The sequence below is a fragment of the Eulemur rufifrons genome, chromosome 17 (genome assembly GCF_041146395.1).
Source record: "Eulemur rufifrons isolate Redbay chromosome 17, OSU_ERuf_1, whole genome shotgun sequence".
NCBI lineage: Eukaryota > Metazoa > Chordata > Mammalia > Primates > Lemuridae > Eulemur > Eulemur rufifrons.
In genome coordinates this window covers 48,747,362-48,763,082 of record NC_090999.1, presented here as the reverse complement: position 1 = coordinate 48,763,082, position 15,721 = coordinate 48,747,362, and the positions used below count along the sequence as shown (strand labels likewise).

The 15,721-nt window shown below is 35.4% G+C and overlaps 1 protein-coding gene across 2 annotated transcripts in view; it reads left to right on the top strand.

Annotated features, from left to right (window-relative positions):
* Window positions 1–1,316: 1,316 nt before the first annotated feature.
* FAM169A (family with sequence similarity 169 member A) overlaps window positions 1,317–15,721 on the top strand; it is a 45,523-nt gene continuing 31,118 nt past the window's right edge. Inside the window, exons 1-4 of one of the 2 annotated variants that reach the window (XM_069492622.1) lie at window positions 1,317–1,448; window positions 2,914–3,013; window positions 3,330–3,415; window positions 6,885–7,056. In XM_069492622.1, coding sequence (XP_069348723.1) covers window positions 1,317–1,448; window positions 2,914–3,013; window positions 3,330–3,415; window positions 6,885–7,056 — 490 coding nt within the window. The remainder of the gene's footprint in view (window positions 1,449–2,913; window positions 3,014–3,329; window positions 3,416–6,884; window positions 7,057–15,721) is intronic. The other variant, XM_069492623.1, reaches the window with a different exon arrangement.

Genomic DNA, 15,721 nt, shown 5'->3' with positions numbered 1-15,721 from the left:
TTAAGCCTATTTTGGTTTTTGCTGTTGTAAATGAGGTCTTCTTTTCTATTTTTACTTTTTTCCCATTCCTTATTTCCTCTTGCTGTTATTATTGTATATATGAAGACTTGATTTCTGTATGCTAATTTTATATCCTCCTATTTTACTAAATTTTCTTATTATTTGGAATATTAATAGTTTTTCCATGGATTCTTTTGGGATTTTTAACTAAGTATATTATTTGAAAGTAATAATAGATAGGAATAGTTTCTCCCTCCCATCCTGCCCCCCAACCACAGTTTCTATGCTTCTAATTGCTTTGTCTTGTCTAATTGCATAGACTGTTGAGTACATAATGTTATATACTAGTGGAGTCCTTATTTTTCTTGACTTTAGTGGGAAAGCCTTTGGTGTTGCCCCATTAAAGTACTGGACTTTGTTTTTTTAAACAGCTATATATGTATGAAATATAATTTACATACTGTAACACTGAACCCATTGAAACTCTACAATTCAGTGACTTTTTTTCTCAGTAAATTTATAGGGTTGATTTTTTTTTTTAAGTAAATTTATAGGGTTGTGCAGCCATTACCACCATCCAATTTTAGAAGATTTTCATCATTACAGAAAATTCCCTTGTGTCCTTATACAGTGACTTTTATGTTAAGTGGTTTATGAGAGTGTATTTATAGGCGTATTTTTGTGTCTATGGTGCATATAGGTATGTCCTCTTCCTGTATAAATATATTTATTTTTATCATTTAAGGAAGTATCTATTACTGTTTCATTGTCTGCTTTTTATTTACTTATTTTTTGGGGGACAGAGTCTTGCTCTGTTGCCTGGGCTAAAGTGCAGTAGCCTGATCATAGCTTATTGCAATCTCAAATTCCTAGGCTTAAGCAATTCTACTGCATCAGCCTCCTGAGTAGCTGGGACTATAGGCACCTAAATACCACCATACCCAGCTAATTTTTTTTTTATTTTTTGTAGAGACTGAATCTTGTTGTTCCCCAGGCTGATCTAAAACTCCTGACCTCAAGCAATCCTCCTGCCTTGGCCTCCCAAAGTGCTGGGATTACAGGCCTGAGCCACTCATTACTCCTGGCTTCTATTGCCTATTTTCTAATACAAATGAATTATGTTTGAAAGTCTTCTTTCTGACATACATGATTGAATCAGCAGTCTCAGGTTGCAGTCTGTCATGGCATAGTGAAATAGAAAAGTCTTGTTACAATAAAATATGGCAATATTACAATAAAATTTTTTTTTCCATGAGTAAAGGAAGATGGCATTTCATATTTTGAAATGTTTTGTTCCATGTTGTTTGTTAAAGAGGATGGCATTCCCTGTGGATATGCTGGATAATTGCAGTCACGAGGACCTGGAAAACTCTGCTGAAGATTACATGTCAGATTTAAGGTGTGGGGACCCTGACAATCCAGAGTGTTTTTCTCTTCTCAATATTACGGTAAGGCGTTCTGCAGTGATGTTTATCAATCTTTTCAGTCCAGTTTATACGTGAAATCAATATCCTTTTATTCATCTTTAAGTGTTAACCATTTACTTTTGAAATTTTTATCAGAAATCTGTTCAGTAAAATGAGTAAATATTGGTTGATTCATAGAGCAGCATGATCAGTTTTAAAAAGACAAACTCCATGGGTTATTGCTTAGTATTTGTCTTTATGCCTTTAAAATTATATGTGAGAAGTTCTTCAGCTTTGCGAAGACTGTTTATTATTTGCATTAACTCAGATTTAATTAATTAATTAATTTTTATATTTTTGGTATTTTTTTTTTGAGACAGAGTCTCGCTCTGTTGCCCTGGCTAGAGTGCCATGGCGTCAGCCTGGCTCACAGCAACCTCAAACTCCTGGGCTCAAGCGATCCTTCTGCCTCAGCCTCCCAAGTAGCTGGGACTACAGGCATGTGCCACCATGCCTGGCTAATTTTTTCTATATATGTTTTTAGTTGTCCAGATAATTTCTTTCTATTTTTACTAGAGACGGGGTCTCGCTCTTGCTCAGGCTGGTCTTGAACTCCTAACCTCGAGTGATCCTCCCACCTCGGCCTCCCAGAGTGCTAGGATTACAAGTGTTAGCCACTGCCCCCGGCCTCAGATTTTGGAATTTGTGTGATTAGAATTTTTTTTTTTTTTTTACTTAAAAATAGCAGCAAAACATGAGATTATACATTTTTGTGTCATGAATCTTTCCTTCCTCTTCCTAAAATAGTAAAATCAAATTTTCTGGTCAGTAAGCCATGATACTTTGTGATAGGAAGACCATTAGACTTGGAATCATTAGAGTTCTGCTATGAACTGAGGTGGGCACATTCCTCAACCTCTCTAGGCCTCAGATTTTTCTTCTGGAAATGATGATGATTTAAAAGTTTTTTTTTTTTTTTTTTTATGTCTTCTCTAGCACCAATATTTTATAATTCTCTGAAGTGTAATGTCTCTAAGTGGGGAATTAGTGTTGGATTAATGAAGGAAAAAAAATGTTAAAAGTGTGTTAATAGCACTTATCTTACTGGAAAAATAAATTAACCTAACTGCTTTCTTTTCTTGGAAAATGGAATGTGTTCCCCTCAAGTAGGCTAAAAAACTGATAATAAGTTATAGTTTTTTTATGGCCTTATGGGTGATATCATGGCGTTTGTTTTTATTCGGATGTGTGGCTAGAACCCAGTAATATTTGTTGAAATAAATTTTCATTTTTTCCTTAAGACAATAAAATTCTTCTGAAAGGGAAATACCTGATTAACTTTTTTTTTTTTTTTAAGGAAACTAGAGATACTATTTCCTATGAAATGAAGCTATGTAACTAAAATTAATGTATTAATAGGAAAAGTTTAATACTTTGGTAAAAAATTGGCGTTTTTGTCATGTATTTTCTTAACAGACTTTTCACTGATCTTTAATTGTCATTTCAGATTCCTATTAGCCTATCAAATGTAGGCTTTGTACCTCTTTATGGTGGAGATCAGACCCAGAAAATTCTTGCTCTTTTTGCTCCTGAGGATTCACTGACAGGTCTCTTTTTGGTTAATTTTTTATAAATTGAGGAATTTTTCTCCAAACTGTTAGAAATTTATTAAAAAGGTAGCTATATGAAGGAATTTGTTCTTTAAAAAACTTGTTTCAAATTGTAATTTTAGGAAAATGTAATTCTCAATTGCTTATAATTAAATGTTTAATGGATGAAATGAAATCAAAGTAGTATAGATGAGGCCACATGGTATTTATAAAGTATGGGTGGTGTATTGAAGAGTCTCTATATAAACCTTAGCAAATAGTAATATTGTATACCCTAAAATGTAAATATTAATGATTATTTATTCTGTTTTAGCTGTGGCACTTTACCTTGCTGATCAGTGGTGGGCTATTGATGATATTGTGAAAACATCTGTCCCTTCTAGAGAGGGGCTTAAGCAGGTAACAAGATCCTGTAATTGTGAAAGTGTTTCTTATGAGGCCATTTCACAATGTTTCCTATCATCAGTGAGAGTTTTTGAAGTTATTGAGTTCTTCCCCGTTTTAATATAATGAGGTTATATTAACCCCCTAGACTTTCATTCTTGTGGTGAAACTGGTACTCAGGTTGGGCTTCCTCTATTTTATGTGATTCTAACAGTATCTGAGAATTGGGTGAAGAAGATTGAATACCTACAGATTAGTTGAGCTACGGCTACCTTTATCCACTTTAGCTTCTGATTTTTTTATTTGGTAAAGGAAAAGCTAATTCTCTTAGTGTGATTGCTTAGCTTCTCTGTCCCTAGGAGAGACTGATCAGGAAACTTGTTTATCAGTAGGGCCTCCTTGGGTGGTCTACACAGTGTTGGGAACAGTGCAGTAACCAGGTTCAGGAGGGAGTAAGCTTCCAGCCTCTGCAGGTTATAGTAGAAGCCAGCCTGCTAAGGAGTATCGCAGGAGGGAAGCTGATTTTCATGCTAGAGGTGAGAGAGTTTGAGAAATCTCTGGTGCTCTGGTTATTAGAGGATAAATAGGACAGGATGGAGGGAACATCCACAGAAACCAAGATGTAAAACATTTGAAGAGGCAGGGCAGAATAAAAAAGTGATGATATCTTTGATGTCTGGAAGAGTGTGATTTACAATATAAGTGGAGGGATAGGAAACTTTGACTTGCTGGAGTTACATTAGACGTAAGGAGAATACTGACTTTTTGGAGAAGCACTATTCATTAATAGGTATAGGGATCCTTGATAATTAATCCTAAGAGGAAGAGACTTGATGAGGGAACGGAGTTAACAGAAATATATATGTATCTTGATATTCTTCCTTAGAATGCTTCTAGGATGGGCTAAATCTGTAAAAACTTGCCAAATTTACAAGGTGCATTTTTGTGGGCAGTTGAACCAATCAGAAGAAACAAGGAAAGTGTGTCAAGAAACTTTGAAATCCAGGATAGGAAAGTGAAAAGCTTGTAGGTTACTGAGGTGTGTTCATTTCTTCCCTTTTAATTTGGAACTTTGGAAGACATAGGAAAATATGAGAATAATACACTTATTATTTTTACTTCTGTATATTGCATTAGTTCTCGAATGTGCCTTGAGGTTCTAGAGTGATAGGCCCGTCTCACAAAGACTAGGAGAATGTGTACACCTGGCTATCTGCCAGTCTGATAAAGAACTTTGAAGAAAAAATAGAGGGGAGAAGGGAATTAAAAACTTGCATGAAGCTATAAAATTGGAGTATTAGATGGCAATAAAGGAGTATGACTTGTTCTCAGGAACAGTTCTGTTAGCGAAAGGAAGCATATATGCCAAGAAAATAAACACCCTGAGGTGTTTAAACATGACTGAGGTTTGGCACATTACAGGGGACATTTGGATGTGAAGGTTAAAGAATGGAGAAAAAAGACATTTTATTATGGTAGTATAAGTATATTGTAGCTTCTTCTCCAGTGAAGAAACTATGAAACTTCCAGATACGGGAAGGGAGGAGGAGTCAAAACCAAAAATAAGACTAACTATTTGGACTCCTTCAGCTTTAATTACCTTTGTGACAACATCGCCTCTTGAGTGTAGAGAAATCAGTAAAGGGGGACTGCTATTCTAGTCAGATCCTGGCTAATAAGGAAAAATTGGTTGGTAAAGTTACAGGAAGCAGTAACAGTTCTTCCACTTAACAAACACCTGACTTTGAGCAAGTCACTATATTTTTGTAAACCTTAATTCCCTCTGTCTCATATAGTTGTGAAAATGAAATGAGATAAAGACCATAACCCTGTGCCTGAACCCTAGAGCTCAGTTATATGGAAGGGAGGTCCTCAATAGCGTGCTGCAAAACTGTCTTTTTTTCTGTCCTAGTCACCGTTTTATCAGTTACTTAGAGAAGATGTAGACGGCATGCTTATCACTTCTGCATGTCATAGTGCTGAATGCAGGAACTAATCTTTGAAAGGCAGAATTAAGAAACAAAGAGAAGACTCTAACATGATAAAATTAAATAGGGAGAAATGTAAAGTAATACTTACAAGTTCAAAAAATTAACTGTACATGTACACCGTGAAAACTAAACTGAAATGGCAGCACATATGAAAAAGAGTTGGGCTTTATTAGAAGTAAAATCAAGGTTAGCAAAAAAGCTAATAAAAACCTGAAGTTTATATAGAAAGCCCCATTGTCTCAGCAGTACCTCCAATGTTTATAATATACATGTGCCAGACATGAAGAGAGATGTTAGAGAATCAATTTCAAGGAGGAGGATTGGAAGGGCAAGAGTACCCCACATTGCATTAGGTTAGCCTTTTCCTTGAATTGTTCCTCTGTTTAACTTTGCTGTGAGATTTAGGGGAAGATCATGGCTATCTTCAAATTATTTGTAGGCTGTGTGGCTGCAGAATATCAAAGTGTAGTCTTTGGGAAATAGATTTCAGCTCAGTATGAGGAAGAATTGTTGGTCAGAGCTGTACAAGGAAGGAATGAGTTGCCTTGGAATGTTGTGCTAGTGGGCTCTTTGTCATTTTATGTGTTGTTTTGTATGGGATATCCCTTGCCAGGGATATTTTTGAGAGTAGTGCATGTGTATGGTTAATTCTTTCTCTCTCCACTCAACTAACTAGAGGGTGAACTTGTTTTCCTTTAAGGTGACTTGCGGAAAATAGACTTTATATATAGAACTCTTGTTTTAAGCAGTGGAAGGTGTCTATGGGTAAAAACCTACTCTTTGATGTCAGTAAGTTGGGGTGTTGGTGGGGTCCTTGTGACCATGCAGCCGTGTGGCCATGTAGCTCTGTGTATAGGAAGTGAGCCTCTGTTTCCATTCTATTATTGCCCCAAGTACGTTTTTACTAGACTTCCTGATGTCAACTGTTCTCTCTCATCTGGTCTGGGAGAGCGGGGCATGCAAGGCGGGGATATTCCTTATAGTTAGACAGCAAAGACAAGGCTGTTAAATGAGTATTTTACCTAGAAAAGATGAGACAGATTCCTTTCCGAAGAGCATAATTATGGCTCCCCTCATCAAATGAGGTAATTGTTTTTAAAGTCTGCAGGGGATAACACTAAGCAGTATATGTAGTGGGGGCTGCAGTTAGGGTTGCAGAGACCCTGGATCGGAGCAGCTGGAAGCAGAAAGAAGACACCGAGTGCTGAAAGAGATGCTGGAGGATTGGTACATTGGGAACTTGTTTTGCCTGGTTTACGGTTTTGCTGAGTAGTAGTATTCCATGCATAATATGTGTGCATGGAAATGGATTGTAATCAGTATGAATAATTAGTCTCGTCTTTGTGATAATAAAATGTTTACCAATTATTTTGAATGTATTCAACGTGCTTTGAATGCTAGTATGAAGTATGGGAACTGGGGGCAAGGTAAATAGCATCTCCTAATTGATGCATGTTATAACTGTTGTGCCTGGTGTTTGACTCTCTTTGTAGGTGAGCACTCTTGGGGAGAGAGTGGTTCTTTATGTTCTGAATCGAATTATTTATAGAAAACAGGAAATGGAGAGAAATGAGATCCCATTCCTGTGTCATAGCAGTACTGATTATGCTAAGATTCTGTGGAAGAAAGGAGAGGCCATTGGGTTTTATTCAGTTAAGCCTACAGGTGAGTCTTTAAAAGTTATTTAAACTTCATATTATGGAAATCTCCATTTTAGACCCCCAATTGTATCAACATCTCTGTTAAATTGATCTCCAGGCTACAAACTGAGGTGATTCTACTTAGTATTTCTTGGGAGTACTTTGATTCTGCCATCTTGTGAAAATGAGGATTTTTAGGAAAGTGTTTTGAAACAAAATAAAAGCAAACATTTGATCCAGAGGAAGATTTACCCACATATGTGGAGAGAGGGTTGTATTTGAACCTTATCTTCGTCTGTCCCCTTGTCCTTGCACTTCTTTCCCTTTATTTAAAGATGGTTGTTTACTTTGATTCCTGCTGCTGTTACTGTTACTGGCTCCTTCTAAAACTCCAGTCTACTTGTGGCCCAAATGCATAGTTTGTTTCTGCTTAGCACAGCTGAATCTGCCTGACATTAAAGAGCAACCTGGCTAATTACCAAGAAAAACAAAGTACTTTAATGTATTTATAAAATACAAATAGCTTTGAAAGTGTTAATCTAAAGTTTGGGTTTCTGATCCTAATAGCCAGCTGTGCCCTACCCTTAAAAGACTAGTGGAACTTCAGACTTGGTTTCCCTGTCTTCCTGTTCTTTCAGCTCCCTAGAGCTGCTGGAGCCAGGAAGACCTAACCTACTTACCCTGTGTGCACATACACCCCACACCTTGTTACCACCAAAGAACAAAGTCTGCCTTGTTCTGTACCTTGACCAAAAAACCTTTCACAGAGAATACACATTAGTTTCTTTCTTACTTCCATTTCAAATCTTCCAAACTGGTCAGATCCAGTCTAAAGATCATACCAGATTCACTGCTGATTTGATCCCATATTTAATACACATTTGTGATGAGAATTAGTGCATATAGTCAATAAAAGGAAGGCCATTTTTTCCCTAAGAATAAAAAACTGTGATGTATACTTTAAAATGGTTCTGCATTATGGTAAATACTTTGGGTCTCCAATATGCTGTTTTATTTTTGTATAAATTTGAAATAGAACCAATAATTTATGTAACTTTAGAAAGATATATATGGAAAGAAAAAGAACTTTCAGTGGAAGTTTAGTGCTGCATTGCACAAAAGACATTACTTTGTTTTTAAATGTTTTAATTTTGGGAGTTGGTGTGTGAATTAATTGCTATGTGCTTTATTTTATACAACATTATTCCCATGGGAATTGGAGGCTTTTTGTTTCTTATGCTGGCTCCAGGGGAGTTTCCTACCTGAAACTAGCTCATAGACATTTGGGGCACATATTAGCTTATACCTTTTTATTGAGGGCTTGCTTTCTGTGAAAGACACACAGTTAAAAGACATAGCTTTCCTTTTAGGATTTCTGATCAACATTTGACTTCAGGAGTGTGCGCATCTTCTTTTTATGTGATCGTGGGGTTTCTGCTTCCCTGGCACCTGGCCTGTATTTTTGCTTGTTCTGGTAGCCAACTCTGGTGTATGTCCTGGGGCTTCCAGGTGCTACTGTATCTACCACTTTAGCACCTTTCATACTTCTCTACCATATATTTTATTTCTTTTCCTTTTTAAGCTCTGTCTGTCATCTACCAGATAACAGTGGAATTAAGTGTGCTTATACTGGCCTTTGATTAGTAGCCATTTAATTCAGTCTGGAAGTTTTTTTTCTGCAAAGGAAACCTAAACATAATTAAAATATTTTAGAGAAATTATCCAAAACAAATACTAAAACACCTGTGATAGAAGTATTTCTGATATATATACTTTATATATATAAAATAGGTGTATTTATATTTTTTATATATGTAAATATAATTATATTTCTCATATATGAGAAATATATATTTCTCTCAGGAAAAATCTGCAGCAGCAACAAAAATGTAAAATCTTTATTAAGCATATTTGTAGCTGAATGAAGTCTTGTGAAATCATTTATTATTTTTTTATTTATGATTTTTAAAAATTAAATAGCAAATGAGTTTATGGGGATATGAGTACATGTGTCTTTTTGATATAATGATTTCTTTTCCTTTGGGTAGGTACCCAGTAGTGGGATTGCTGGATCAAATGGAAGGTCTACTTTTAGTCCTGTAGGGAATCTCCACACTGTTTTCCATAGTGACTGTACTAGTTTACATTCCCACCAACAGTGCATAAGCATTCCCTTTTCACTGCATTCACACCAATACCAATTGTTTTTTGGCTTTTTAGTAATGGCCATTATTAGGATATAACAGTAGCCTTGGTATATAAATGGAGACTTTGTTTATGAGGTCAAATTCTGTTACAGTACAGTGAAATTCCAGAAACTATATAAATTCTTTTTTGCCTGAAATAAAGAGATCACTGTGTGAGACCAGTTGTCTGGTTATTTGATTTTTGGGTTAGGTAGATAGTTCTGTTATACAGATACGTGTTTTGCGTTTTTTTGTATTTCTGTTATTTTCATGTAATGAGCTCTAATTTATTCCTTTAAGGGGAGTGTGTGTGTGTGTGTGTATATATATTTTTTTTTTTTGGCTTTTTTTCATGTTTTTTTCAGAGACAGGGTCTTGCTCTGTTGCCTTAGGCTGGAGTGCATGGCACAGTCATGGTTCATCATAACCTCCAACTCCTCGGCTTAAGCAATCCTCTTGCCTCAGCCTCCCAAACTCTTGGGATTACAGGCATGACCTGTCATGCTTGGCCTATATTTCATTTTTTGTCCTTGGTAGTTATATGATCTTTTGTACTTTTCAAAAACTCTCCAAAAATAGCAAATGTTTCAAGTTGGTCTTTCAAATGAAGTAAAAAAATTTTTTCAAATAAAGTAATGTTTATTTTACAGTTGAAAGAGGGCTTCAGGAAATAGTTCCTTGGGGGTTTCTGATTTATCTTATTGGCAAAATAAGTTTTCACTTCTTTAATCAGCAATTACTTACTTAATGTAACTGATTCTTATATCAAATGTTTTTGAAAAAGAACATAAGAGTGAGATTGAAGGTATTGTTACTGCATTCCAGAAATGGATAATTCTTGAGATCTTCTGTTCATATCTCATAATGTCTTTAGTTATGATGAGTCAAATCTTTGCTTAAATTAAGCTCTAGGGAGAGATGGGGAACAAAGAAAAACATAATGATTCATAACTTAACAAGTACCATACCTCTCACAAGTCCAGAAAAGTGAAAGGATTCATCATAAATTTGAAAGTATATATGTTGAGTATGCCTAATCTGAAAATTCAAAATCCGAAATGCACCAGAATTTGAAACTTTTTGAGTGCTGACATGATGTTCAAAGGAAATGCTTATTGAAGCATTTCAGATTTTGGATTTTCAGGTTAGGGATGCTTAACCAATAAGAATACTGCAAATATTTCAAAATCCGAAAAAAATTTGAAATCCAAAACACTTCTGGGCCCAAGCATTTTGGATATGGGATACTTAACTTGTACCTTAATTATTTTTATTTACATACCCCAAGACTGCTGATGATTTTGAGCTTGAAGAAATTATTAATGAAATAATTGGAACAATGTATTCAGTCAGATTATTCATTGTTTCTATTCACTCTACTGTATAACCCAGAAATTATCTTTAAATCAAAATCAAGATAGAACATGTAGATTTGATTAGTATCAAAGAGATTTTGGGTTTGGTTATTATATTACTAACTTGTAAGTTGTGTAATAATCTCCTTGGTTTTCACTTTCCTCCTTTAAAATAAGGGAGTTAGGCTTGACCAAGACGATTGTTGAGACTTTTTTTTTTGGCTCTCAAGTTTTCTGAATCTGGAGTTAGAAGTGAGTTAGATTACCAAGTTGATACAATGTTTATTCCTGGTAGCACAACACGCACAATGCTACTTGCCTTATGGATTAAACTACTAAGCAATCTTTATTTTAATTTTCCGTATTTCTTAAGGTTGACAGTATGTCCTGTATAATTCCAAATGGACCAATTCCTCTTTCTTCCTAGATATCAACAACAGATTTTCATATGTAGTTTCCTTGGTTGTGGCAGAAGATTGCTGTAGTATTATTGGAGCAATGATTGACCGGCTCATTCAGGGCCCTTTTAAACTGATTAAAGTTTCAGTGATATAAAAGCTACAGTGCCATAAAATCCCACTATCTTCTTGTATGATTATGAAATTTTCATTGAAAGCATATGTTCTGTCTCTTCACCACCCAGTTTCCTCAGCCAGCTCAAGATAGATAAGTGTTTATTATCAGTGTTAAACTCAACACTGTTTATTCCATTTGTCTTAGAATAGCTTGTGATAGGGATTTCTTCAACATTAACTTGTGAATTTTTCTTAAAACTGGCATTTATTAAATAATTTTAGCAATAAAAATAATATTTTAAGGCATATATATTGCCAGTGTAGTGAATGGTATAATTATTTCTAGATATTTTACATTATAACATCTTTGATTTTTTTGTTTATAAATTTGTCACAATCTGTTCTTTTAGTTGACCTCTTGATGTAATTCCAAATTATATCTGTATGTAATATACTTTGTAAGTTAATATTCTAAATGTTTGAAAGTCATCTATTTATAATAAAAGTTATGCCTACAAAGCAACCAGGAATTTAATTTAGAATTATCTCGAACCAGTAAGAGTTGATTAATAAAAAAGAAGTAAATACCACTGTCATGTTCCACAGAATTAGGAAGAACAATCCTAAATTGCATATGAAATCAAAGAAGAGATTGAATAGACAAAGCAATCTTAAGCAAAAAGAACAAATCTGGAGGCATTACATCACCCGACTTCAGATTATAGTACAAGGCAGTAGTAACCAAAACAACATAGTAGTGGTATAAAAGTGGACACATAGATCAGTGGAACAGAATAGAGAACCCAGAAATAAAACCATACACCTATAACCAACTGATCTTTGACAAAGCAGGTGAAAACATTCCCTGGGGAAAGGACGCTCTATCCAGTAAATGGTGCTGGGAAAATTGTAGAGTCACATGCAGAAGAATGAAACTGGAACCCTATCTTTCGGCATACACAAAAATAAACTCAAGGTGGATTGAAGACTTAAATAAATGTAAGACCTGATACCATAAAAATTCTAGAAGAAAACTTAGGAAAAACTCACTGGACATTGGCCTAGGCAAAGAATTTATGAGTAAGACCCCAAAAATAAATACAACACAAAGATAAATAAATGGGACTTAATTAAATTAAAAAGTTTCTGCATAACAAAAGAAATAATCAACAGAGCAAATAGACAACCTATAGAATGGGAGAAAATACTTGCAAAGTATACGTCCGACAAAGGACTAATATTTGTAATCTACAAAGAATTCAAATCAGCAAGAAAAAAACAACCTCATTAAGAAGTGGGCAAGAGACATAAACAGATATTTTTCAAAGGAAGATATTCAAAGGAAGATATACAAATGGCAAAAAAACATGAAAAAATGCTAAACATCACTATTCGCCAGGGAAATGCAAATTTAAAACCACAGTGAGATACCACCTTATGCCTGTTAGAATGACCATTATTAAAAAGTCAAAGAACAATTGATATTGGCATGAATGTGGTGAAAAGGGAATGCTTATGCACTGTTGGGAATGTAAATTAGTACAGCCTCTATGGAAAAGAGTGTGGAGATTTCTTACAGGACTAAAAGTAGACCTACCATTTGATCCAGCAATCCCACCACTGGGTGTCTACCCAAAGCAAAATAAATCATTATATCAAAAAGACACATGTACATGTACTTTTATTGCAGCGAAATTCACAATTGCAAACATATGAAATTAAGTGTCCGTCAACTGATGGGCGGATAAAGAATATGTAGTATACATATACCATGAAGTACTACTCAGCCATAAGAAAGAATGAAATAATGTCTTTCACATACTTAAATGGAACTGGACGCCATTATCCTAAGTGAAGTATCTCAGGAAGGAATGGGAAAACAAGTACTGCGTGTTCTTGCTTATGAGTGAGAGCTAAACTATGGGTATTCGTGGTCACACAGAATGACCATGGTCACAAGAATGGCATAAGGGACTTTGGAGACTTGGAAGCGGGGTGGGTGGGAGGAGGGTGAGGAATCTAATATTACCTGTCGGGTACAGTGTATACTATTTGGATGACAGGTACACTAAAAGCCCTGACTTCACCACTGTACAGTTCATCCATGTAACAAAACCACTTTTACCCCTTAAATCTATTGAAATAAAGAAAAAAGTAGAGTTAAAGTAGTTTCTGAGAACAGAGAGCATTTCTTAAGTTAAAAAAATCTATATCCTTATTGACACCATTTTTCTTAGGATTCGGAAGGGAAAGCATTGCATCTCTCCTTTAAATATTGGTTGCAACACATGAAGGAAACAGGAAAATGAATACATAAAAATGGAAACTAGACTATAAGAAATAATAATTGCTTGTGCTGGGTTTTTTGAGTTCTTTGGCTTTGCTTTTGCAAACATTTTTGGAAACTGTACCTAGCATATAATTTACTGCCTAATTCCTTTATTGTAAGAATTGTTATTCCAAATTTAAAAATACGGAATCTCCATACTGTTTTGGTAGACAGGAAGTTAATGATTTCCTTTCTCTTTTGTTCAAAATTATTCAACCAGCTCTTCGTTATTGTAAGGATTTCAATCTTTAATCTTTCGTTAGTAGACTGTAAATATATCACAGGAATATATTATAGTCATTTTGTTTTCAGTCAGTTGTGGGGCTCGCAAATGGAGTATAATTATCATATTTCTTTCTGTTTGTTTTAGAGACAGGGTCTCTGTTGCTTAGAGCTGCTGGAGTGCAGTGGCATGATTGATAGCTCTCTGTTGTAACCTTGAACTCCTAGGCTCAAGCAATCCTCCTGCCTCAGCCTCCTGAGTAGCTGGGATTACAGGTGTGCACCACCACACTCAGCTAATTTGAAAGAAAATTTTTTATAGAGATGGGATTTTGCTTGGTTGCCCAGGATGGTCTCAAACTACAGGCCTCAAGTGATCCTGCTAGTCTGGCCTCCCAAAGTGCCTCTTTTGTTTTTTAAACAAGAAGCAGACTGCTCTCAAGTAGTAGTTTACCAAGGAAAGATGTCTGACAATACTTCTTTTTTAGAGGTAAATATATTAGTTAACATCTTCCAAGTTTCAGAATTTTCACCTGTTAAAATATCCAGTTAAGAAGACACACCTCCCCCACCTCAAGAAAAAATTGTTTCCAGGTGAAGAGCAACAGAACTTTATATTCTCTACATTTCAAATCAAGTTCTCAAATAAAGTAGTGATTGTTGAAAAAAAATACATATAGACTAATTTAAGTTTTTATCTTAATTATCCTTTCATTATTTTTATGATTATGTAGTAGTACATATTTATGGAGTTCCTGTGACATTTTGATACAAGCATACAATGTGTAATAATCAAATCAGAGTAATTGGTATATCCATCACCTCCAACATTTATCATTTCTTTGTATTCTTTGTATTGGGAACATTTCAATTCCATTCCTCTAGTGATTTTTGAATATACAATAAATTATTAGCTGTAGTTGCCCTATTGTGCTACGGAACACTAGAGGATTTTTTAAAACATTCCCACTGTAGAATATTGGTGAAGTTTACACTCTAGGAAGCTACACTATATGTTTACTCTTTGACTTCATATCTTCTCCGGATACCTACAAGATTGTATTTAGACACTTTTGAGGGACAATGACTTTTCCTTTCTCTGTGTAGATCCATTACGAGTTTTATGGCTTTCTTTTAGAGGGTCATTTTAGTTACAGGGAGCTTGTTCAGCAGTTAAGGAATAGTTTGTTTAATGATTAGCAGCAGTTATCACATTGTAGTTTTTATGATGGAGTCTATTTGATATATTTAAAGAATGATTTAATCATTTTATTTTTCTTTAAGTCAATATCATTAATTAATTACAAAGGGAAAAATAGTAAACTTACATAGAGAAACTTGGCAGATACCACGTTAACCAATAGATCATGGTTAATGTCACCAGAAATAAGACATATCTTAACTGGGTGTGGTGGCGTGCACTTGTAGTTCCAGCTACTTGGAAGGCTGAGGCAGGAAGATTGCTTGAGTCTACGAGTTTGAAGTTGCAGTGAGCTATGATGACACCACTGCGCTCTAGCCCAGGTAATAGAGTGAGACCTTGTTTCCAAAAAAAGAAACTGGCTGGGCAGGGTGGCTCACGCCTATAATCCCAGCCATTCGGGAGACCGAGGCAGGAGGATTATTTGAGGCCAGGAGTTTGAGATCAGCCTGGGTAAAATAGTGAGACCCCGTATCTATAAAAAAAATCAGCCGGGTGTGATGGTGAGTGCCAGTATTCCTAGCTACTGGGAAGGCTGAGGGGAGGATTGCTTGAGCCGAGGAGTTCGAGGTTACAGTGAACTATAATCGTGCCACTAGACCACACTCCAGCCTGGAGACCCTGTCCCTTCAAAACAAAACAAAACAAAAAACAAAAAATCAAAGACCAGAGTTTAAGGAGACATTAATCTAAATGCTGTATGGAATCCTGGATTGGATTCTGAAACAGACAAGGGCATTAGTGGAAAAAGTGGTGAAATTTGAGTAGTCTGTAGTTTAGCTGATAGTATCTGTTAATTTTCTGATTTTGATAGTAATACTTTGGCTATGTGAGATGTTAACATTATAGTGAAGGGCAATATTTTTGTAACTTTTCTGTAAG